This window comes from Astatotilapia calliptera, chromosome 3 (genome assembly GCF_964374335.1).
Source record: "Astatotilapia calliptera chromosome 3, fAstCal68.1, whole genome shotgun sequence".
NCBI classification, from domain to species: Eukaryota; Metazoa; Chordata; class Actinopteri; order Cichliformes; family Cichlidae; genus Astatotilapia; species Astatotilapia calliptera.
In genome coordinates, this window is record NC_137424.1 from 40,009,815 (window position 1) to 40,019,256 (window position 9,442).

At 43.0% G+C, this 9,442-nt stretch overlaps 1 protein-coding gene across 1 annotated transcript; it reads left to right on the forward strand.

The window, feature by feature from the left end:
• The first annotated feature begins 564 nt into the window (after nucleotides 1-564).
• On the forward strand, nucleotides 565-3,022 carry cnpy4 (canopy FGF signaling regulator 4). The gene is made up of 6 exons (XM_026152565.2): nucleotides 565-779; nucleotides 871-997; nucleotides 1,132-1,228; nucleotides 1,338-1,460; nucleotides 1,673-1,790; nucleotides 2,501-3,022. Exons 1-6 carry the CDS (start codon nucleotides 695-697, stop codon nucleotides 2,614-2,616), a joined length of 666 nt encoding a protein of 221 aa, XP_026008350.1. The 5' UTR covers nucleotides 565-694; the 3' UTR covers nucleotides 2,617-3,022.
• The last annotated feature ends 6,420 nt before the right edge of the window (nucleotides 3,023-9,442 follow it).

A 9,442-nucleotide genomic window follows, 5' to 3' on the forward strand; every position in this document is an offset into this window, starting at 1 on the left:
GTATAACATCCATGCGACCTGGCAACATACTGAAACTTCAGTAGTTTCATTCAATTGTTTTGACTTAAAAAATTCTTTATGTCACATAAAAACATACGGTAAATTCATTTTCACATATTTCACTTTTTGGATATGATTGTTAATCATGTGTCTACATGGTTATGATCATTTTATTTAAATAATATGTTTAGAGACAATATGCATAATCCTTTTATTTCATGTTAATATATCTATGTGCATTATATTGTAAATATTTCTGCCATTTCTATATACAGTTACTGTCCACTTTATTAGCCACATGTTGCTGGAAGTGGTTTGGAACCCGTTTTTCCTTCAGAGCCACCACTTTTCTGTTTTTAGGAGTGGGACCCATTTAAAAAAATGCTAATAAATACACTAATGTTAAAAAATAAATACATTCAATTAAAGTTATTAAAAGAATAATAAGTGACGTTGATTCTAAGAGCTTATACATTTATTAGTAAAGAACTGAACTCAAAACTGAGCTCTTTAACGTTTGTGGATAGACTATCTTCCCTGACATCGCAGCATCATGCATCGACTAGTTACGTCTGTTATGACGTACTACGCACGCGCAGTTTAAATTCGCCGTCAAATACGCCGATGTGGCTCCTGTGCCTTTAAACTCGTGGTAGTTTGACTTTTCCCGCAGGTTTTAAAGCGAACCGTTGCAATGAAATTTGCCGTTGTGTCTTTGTTTTGGCTCTGCGGCTTTATTTCGGCGGAAGAAAACGAGAGGCTGCCGAATAAATGCGAAGGTAGGAGCAGAAACTAGCACCAGCAGCTATTCTTGGACCTGCCCACAGTTACCAAACTTCTTGTTAACGTGTGACTTCTGATCTCGGTCAGTGTGTAAGTTTCTGACAGTCGAGCTGCAGGACGCTCTGGAGAAAACCGCTCGCTCCCGTGAAGTCTTGGAGGTCGGAGAAGTGTTGGGCACCGGCAAAAGAAGGAAAAAGATCAAATACAACACCTCGTAGGTATCTCTGAATGAGGACATGCAACTTATTTGAAGCTGGGATTTCTTTGTGGCATGTTTGAGCTGTACTGCAGGCTGTGACCTGTGTCTGACTGTGAGACCAGTAGTTAACCCCGTGTGTTTGAAATCAGGGAAACTCGGCTGACTGAGGCTGTAGACAACATATGCGAGCGCATCCTGGAGTATAATGTTCATGCAGAGAGGCCTGGCAGCCTGAGATATGCTAAGGTAATCTAACAGTTTTTTTAATAGTTGTGCATTAAAAAGTTGGTCACGTGGTCCTTATTGCTTCAGCTTGTGTGTCATACTGACATTTAGCTCGTTTGTGTGTCTGCAGGGCTCCAGTCAGACCATGACGACCCTGAAGAATCTGGTACACAAAGGGGTTCAAGTGGACTTGGGGATGCCGTACGAGCTGTGGGACGAGCCCTCTGTGGAGGTGACAGACATGAAAAAACAGGTAGGTGTGTGTGTGTGTGTTTTAAATGCACGTTTTGCTCCACATTTTGTAAAGTGCATAAGTTATTTGATGACACTATATGTAATCATTTCGTCATATTACACTATATTGTGGTGGGCATTATGCAGGTGCTGCTATGGAAACCAAGAGGAAATGTGTTTAATGTAGTGTACACTTAAATTAATTGATATTAATTTCTTGGTGTGTGTTAGTGTGAGACTATGCTGGAGCAGTTTGAGGATGTGGTCGAGAACTGGTACTTCCATCATCAGGACCAGAGGCTGGAGAATTTCCTCTGTGAGAACCACGTCCTCGAGACATCAGAGCAAGGTGGGAGATGCATGGTGCCAAAACAAGTTACTGGTTGGCAGATGATATTTATATTTTAAGTCGCACTTTGTTGAGAATGTAAACACCCTGCCAAAATGATTACATTCATATACCAGGAAAAGCAACAGAGAAAATAAGAACTTCTCATTTCCTCTGTTTTGTAAATTGAATCGAGCCCAGGGTTAATTCAAACAGGCCCTGAAGTCAAATCACAAAATTTATACAATACAACATTTTTAAAGTGTGTATGTGAGCAAAAGAGAGGACGTCAGATTCTAGGATAAACTGGAACTGTGGTGTGAGTACATGCAAAGAGCCAATTCTGTTTTCATTTGGTTACCTGCAAGCCACTTTGCAAACCACCTGCACCCAAACTCATCTTTGATGCTGTGTCTCACTGAATTATTGCTAATCCTGTTATCACTCATGTCTGCCCTTTTCTGTAAGGGAGTCCTGCTGCTCGCCCTGCGGTTTGGACATTTGTTAGTGTTTGTGTCCATTTGTAGATATTTGGCTACAAAGAGGGAGAGATTTACTCAGACATGCTTGCACAAAGTCCTCCAACTGTAAGCATGGATGATGCTGTGCATTTATTATTTTTATTTATTTTTAACCACAGCTATCGGAGAATGTTTGTTTGCATGTAAAGTGACTGAAATGTGAACTGAAACCACACAGCCCTTTGTGTTTTCTTTCTCTCCTTCCCTCAGAATGTCTAAAGGAGGTGTGGAAAGGAGACATGGGGGACAAAGAAGGAGCTGAGGAGGAGACAAGTGTGGAGGAGGAGGTAGAAGAGGGAAAGATCCATGATGCCGGGGAGCTTTGAAGAAGACAAGGGGAACAAAGAAGACAACACTACACCTCAGTTACAAGTTTTTCTAACTGCAAACTGGTGGACAGAAGCTGAAATCGTTTGAGAGGGTTTCAAATATTCAGTAAAAGTTACACTTAGATATATAGCTTTACGATGAACACGTGCAACATGACACTTTATAGGATTTAACCCTAAACGTCTTCCATTATTTTGTATGTGTGGCCTTTCTGAACTGTTACAGCGCTCCCTGTGAGGTTTTAAACCTTTATCTTTAATATTTGAATGTTAGATCATCATGTGACTTCTCCCTTTGCCACAGTCATGGTACATATCAGTATTGTTGTATCCCTAATTGCAGACTTGAAGTGCAGTATGTACAGTTTTTTTTCATGTTTAATAAAATACTACTTTTACAGTGCCTCTGTACAAAATCGCTCATGAAATACACATCTTTGTTTATTTCAACTCGTTTCTGTATGATCTGACTAGATTAATAACTGCCAAGTGTTTTTTTTTTTTTTTTTTTTTTTTTTTTTTTTTTTTTAAAAACAGAAAGGCTATTTAAAAAGAAGAAAAATCTCCTGTTGAAAATTCACCTGTTTGGGGGGGTTCCGAGCAAAAAAGAGCAGCATAATGAACACAACACCATCGCATTAAAGTTGACATTAATGCAATAACATTGAATGTTGTTGTGCAGCACTCAGGACCGACAGCACTCAATGTTCTTTGAGGTAGCAACCAAGAAAGGTGTGGTTTGTCTATGAACAGGGAACACCCGTGTGTACACCTGTGTGGATGAGCGCACTTTAATTAAAATGTTTCTCCATGTAACAATCTGCTAGAGGGTGTAGGGAGCCATAGCCCTGTCCTCCAGGGCATGAAGCCTGCATGGAGAAGATCCAGGACCCAGACATCCAAAGGCCCCAGAGTGCGAGGGGCATCCGTGCCACCCTCCTGGGAAGAGCTGAGGAGAGCCCCAGAGCAGGGGTCACCCAGCAGCCTCAGAGCAGAAGCCAGAGGGGGCTGGAAGAGTGAACCCAGCCGAGGGCCCCCCCACCCCATAGAAGAGGCCAGACTGAGCTACGGCCGCCAGTCCCCCCCAAGCAGCCACCGGGAGTGAGCCAGAACATACCTGCGCGCCCAGCCCCGGACACCAAGAACCAACAACGCCTGAGGGCATCAGCCACCAGCAGGGAGTGTGGTGAGGGGAGATAGGCCTCCATATTTTGGAGGGCCTGAGATGTTCCCAAAGAGGTGGAGTCTAAGACCCGACCTGACATATAGACACAGATGTGCATTTCCACCCTCATGCACGCATATAAAAATAGTCAGCACTCACCCAACTTGAAGACAGACACAAATGGACACTGAACACACAATCATACTCCCCAAACATACTTTACACCCCAGGTTCAGGTTCCCTCGTCCCCAGAGGGGGTAACCGCACCTAGACCCAGGAGATATAGCTGTTAAGTGTTACACTTATCAAAGCTGCCCTCTCTTCCTCACACAGCTGGCAGGCAAACAGGCCAAACTCCCACTTTGGAGATCCGGTTGAAGTTATAACTGCAGATAAATGAAACAAGATCCAGGTCTCTGTGGTGAAATGTTATGAGGACAGCATTAAGATTCTAATAAAAACTGCTTTCTTGCACACTGGCTCACCTGCAGGATCACTACACTGCCAAGGTGTCTGAGAATGGAGACTACCACAATTTCTGCTGACTGTGTGAGAACAGTTGTGGTTCACACAAAGCTGTGCTGTTGTCCAACTTCAGCTCTTCAGGGCTCAACAAAACCTCACAAAGCCTGAATGTAGCTGCTTAATGCTGCCACCTAGTGGGTTCTCTTGATAGTGCTGAGAGTGTTGTGCTTTTTATCAACTTGCTCCCGCCTCACCTGGTGGCACTGTTCACACTGTTTCTGTCCAGTGTGAACAGAAATGATAATTTACACAAACATAAAAGTCTTAAGAGCTTTTATTGTGTCGCTGATCCATTAAAAACTGACGATATAACCCAAATTCCAAAAACTGGACTGATGAGTAAAATGTCCATTTGACACCATGGCATTAAAAACAGGTATGATTCTGCCATGGACTCAGAAATGCTTATAGAAATCATTGTGTGTGAACATAGTTGACAGCGTCATCCACAAAGGCAGGTTAAAGCGCTATAATGCAAAGAATAAGCCATAAGTGAACACAATCCAGAAATATGGCTGTGAAGGTTCTCAGTCATCCAGGTCATCGTAGTCTAAGGAGCTTGGAAAGAAAAGCATCTGGACTTGTTTAAGTTGCTTGAAGACGTTTCACCTCTCATCCGAGAAGCTTCTTCAGTTCTAAGGTCAAATGGTGGAGAGTCCCAGATTTAAACCCAGTGGGACTTCTGATTCTACAAAGCACAAAATCAGCTTCTAAGTGAAAGGATAAGACAGGTCCATTTCACTATAGATGCCCTCCAGAACAAGATTAGCCAGTCTCTGCAGGAACTGGAAACTGTTTTACCCTCTCCTATTTTAGAAGAGGTTTACAAGTTTGTGGACAAGGCTCAGCGGGCCCAACACTCTAAAGGAAAAGAAAGACAACACAGGAAATTCCACACCTTGCTTTCAAAAACACTCCTTGGTCTGAACCTACACAACTCAGAGAAGAACACACACCTGAGGACAGTCAGGAAAAATGGGTGAAGAACCTTTCAGACCGGAATCTCACTGAACCTGAAAAGAGAGTATTAGCCAAAGCAGCTGTCCCCAACCCCCGGGCCTCGGACCGGTACCGGTCCGTGAGTCGTTTGGTACCGGGCCGCGAGAGTTGAGGCTCAGGTGTGAAATGTATGGTTTTCAGGGTTTTCAGCGTTATTTTGTTATCGTTTTTATCGTTAACTCGGTTTTCCTGGGTCTTTTCACGTGTGTTATGAATAAATCCTCTTTTTTTTCGGTACCGGTACTAGTTTTATTTTGTTGCATTTATCCGCGACACCTTAAAGGCCGGTCCGTGAAAATATTGTCGGGCATAAACCGGTCCGTGGCGCAAAAAAGGTTGGAGACCGCTGAGCCAAAGGACTCAATTTTGCCATTTCTCCGCAACAGTTGCCCATAGTGGACCTCATCACAGCTACAGAAACCGCCATACGGATTAATAAATTATCACAGACAGAAGCAGAGCAAATCAGGATGAAACTCTCAGCCACCCTCTCCAGTGCCAAAGTCCCGCCGTCTAACCTCACAATACAGGAAAAGAAGGCCGTTGCTTTCCTGAGCAAAGACCACAACATCACTATATTACCAGCTGATAAGGGAAGATGCACCGTGGTCCTGAACACAACGGATTACCACACAAAGATCAACAATACCTTTCTTCTTCTTTCACTCCTCTTTCAAACCATCTGCCCTCTCTGTCCAAAATGTGAACATTGGCATCCTCGAAAGAGTGTCCTTTATCCTTAAGATGCAGATGGACTGCTGAGTCTTGTCCTGTGGAGGTGGCTCTTCTGTGTTGTGCCATGCGCTTGTGAAGTGGCTGTTTGGTCTCTCCAATGTAGAGGTCTGGGCATTCCTCGCTGCACTGTACAGCATACGCCACATTGTTAAGTTTGTGTTTTGGCGTTTTGTCTTTCGGGTGAACCAGTTTCTGTCTGAGCGTGTTGCTGGGTCTGAAATACACTGGGATATCATGCTTGGAGAAAACTCTGAGTCTTCCTGATACACCGGCTACATAGGGGATGACAATGTTGTTGCGTCTGTCCTTCTTATCCTCCCTCGCTGGTGTCTGATCTTCTTTTCTGTGCCTCTTTGCTGTCAGCAAAGAGAGAGACCAAACAGCCACTTCACAAGCGCATGGCACAACATAGAAGAACCACCTCCACAGGACAAGACTCAGCAGTCCATCTGCATCTTAAGGATAAAGGACACTCTTTTGAGGATGCCAATGTTCACATTTTGGACAGAGAGGACAGATGGTTTGAAAGAGGAGTGAAAGAAGCCATCTATGTCCACTGTGAGCGACCATCTTTGAACAGAGGCGGGGGTTTACGACACCAACTCTCTGCCATCTATAATCCAGTTTTGAGATCCCTTCCCAGGCGCCTTAACGCCCACTCACATCCTGGGCCATCTGATCTCAGGAATTCGCATGATAAGGTGGGGCCAGGTTTCACAATGAACACACCCGAAACTCTGGCTGATTGGGACCCACACCCAGTTCCACACCTTGGCTCAGGCGATTAGAGGATCATCAGGGGGTCCTTTTGTCCCTCTGTGGGGGGAAACTCCCACTAGGCTTATATCTGGGACTCTCCACCATTTGACTCTTAGAACTGAAGAAACTTCTCGGATGAGAGGTGAAACGTCTTCAAGTAACTTAAACAAGTCCAGACGCTTTTCTTTCCAAGCTCCTTAGACAATCCAGAAACAGTGCTGTGTTTTCTGGGTCAAAGCTCATTTAAAACGCACTGAGTCAAAATGGAAAACTGTTCTGTGGTCAGAAGAATCAAGATTTTAAATTATTTTTGGAAAACACAAACACCACGGCCTGGAATAAAAAGGTGCTTGTCATCAGCACTCAAAAACCTTAATCTCTGATGGTATAAAGGTGCGGTTCATTTGTGCTTATAGAGATGGCAGCTAGCACATCTGGAAAATCATCATCAATGCTGAAAAAGATATACACCTTTCCATGCAACATGTGCTCCCACCCAGATGTCATTTGTCAGGGAAGGCTTTGCATATTTCAGCAAGACATTGATAAATTGCATACCGTGTCTATCACAACAGCATGGCTTCATAGTAGCAGAGTGCAGGTGTTGAACTGGCCTGCCTCCAGTCCAGACCTTTCACCAACTGAAAACATTTGGAGCATCAAGACAAGAAAAATATGACTTCTCTGAGCTAAAACAAAATCATTTTTCAATGTAAACAGTTAGACTGGAACAGAAGTCTTAAACACAAAATGCTTTTGTGTCCAGCTATTTTGTTACATTCTCTGAATGAAACAAAAAGCTGAACAGATCTGAAAGTAAAAGAGGTCCAGATGAATAATGGCAAGGTGTACCTAATAAAGTGGCTGGTGAATGTACATTGGAGTATTAGCACAAAAATAAACAAATGTAGGAGCGCATTGAAATACCTGTTTATAACATTTTATGAATATTCCCTTTATTCCTTCTTATTTATTTGTTTGTAATTTTGGCATGCTGGGTCCTCCATAAAGAACGACTTTTGACCTTTATTACTTGATATAACTGTTCCTTAAATTCTGATTTGAAATCCGAGCTATAAATAAAACAATGCAATAGAAACAGATTTTCTCTTCATGTAGACATTCAAGGAAACATTTTTTTGTTCCAAAAGTTGAAAGCTGATTAAATCTGCAGCTCATCCCTCATCAGATGATTGGAACAGTGAGCGACAGACATCTGTTTACTTCTTGGCTGAAGCAGTCAACATTGAGGCCTCATCATCCTCTTCCTCTCAGAGCTGTACGCGAGCAGCTGTGTGGCCACTCTGACCCCAATGTGAATTCTTACCCCAGCTATCCCACCATAGACCACCAGGGGTGAGTCTTTAATGTCCACAGTAGTTCCTCCACTTAATTCTCCAAATGAAAGCAACTTCCTTTGAACATATTGCTTTCCAGTTCCTGCATCCCATTATTCCAAAATGCTAATAAAAGCTGAGGGCAGAAGGTAAATCTGATAAAGGTTTTGTCTGTTCTTTGCAGATGCTTCACAGACTCCCAGCTGAGCAGCTCCAGATCTTGTTTCCTGCCCCAAGTTCAGAACAAACTCTTCCAGATTCAGCTTGTACCTTTCCTTTTCCATCAGAACCCCAGGAGCACTGTTAGCACTGAAAAACCCAACTTTTGAATGCCTACAAGGAGGGAGCATATCCCCCAGCATGGGTTCTATACAGGGAGTGCAGAATTATTAGGAAAGTTGTATTTTTGAGGAATAATTTTATTATTGAACAACAACCATGTTCTCAATGAACCCAAAAAACTCATTAATATCAAAGCTGAATGTTTTTGGAAGTCGTTTTTAGTTTGTTTTTAGTTTTAGCTATTTTAGGGGGATATCTGTGTGTGCAGGTGACTATTACTGTGCATAATTATTAGGCAACTTAACAAAAAACAAATATATACCCATTTCAATTATTTATTTTTACCAGTGAAACCAATATAACATCTTCACATTCACAAATATACATTTCTGACATTCAAAAACTAAACAAAAACAAATCAGCGACCAATATAGCCACCTTTCTTTGCAAGGACACTCAAAAGCCTGCCATCCATGGATTCTGTCAGTGTTTTGATCTGTTCACCATCAACATTGCGTGCAGCAGCAACCACAGCCTCCCAGACACTGTTCAGAGAGGTGTACTGTTTTCCCTCCTTGTAAATCTCACATTTGATGATGGACCACAGGTTCTCAATGGGGTTCAGATCAGGTGAACAAGGAGGCCATGTCATTAGTTTTTCTTCTTTTATACCCTTTCTTGCCAGCCACGCTGTGGAGTACTTGGACGCGTGTGATGGAGCATTGTCCTGCATGAAAATCATGTTTTTCTTGAAGGATGCAGACTTCTTCCTGTACCACTGCTTGAAGAAGGTGTCTTCCAGAAACTGGCAGTAGGACTGGGAGTTGAGCTTGACTCCATCCTCAACCCGAAAAGGCCCCACAAGCTCATCTTTGATGATACCAGCCCAAACCAGTACTCCACCTCCACCTTGCTGGCGTCTGAGTCGGACTGGAGCTCTCTGCCCTTTACCAATCCAGCCACGGGCCCATCCATCTGGCCCATCAAGACTCACTCTCATTTCATCAGTCCATAAAACTTT

What these genes read in the sequence shown, in the direction of transcription:
- cnpy4 (XM_026152565.2), top strand. Translation starts at nt 695, where the DNA reads ATGAAATTTGCCGTTGTGTCTTTGTTTTGGCTCTGCGGCTTTATTTCG. An exon ending in AAGATCAAATACAACACCTC is followed by an intron (nt 998 to 1,131) that starts GTAGGTATCTCT and finishes GTTTGAAATCAG; the next exon opens with GGAAACTCGGCTGACTGAGG. An exon ending in GCAGCCTGAGATATGCTAAG is followed by an intron (nt 1,229 to 1,337) that starts GTAATCTAACAG and finishes GTGTGTCTGCAG; the next exon opens with GGCTCCAGTCAGACCATGAC.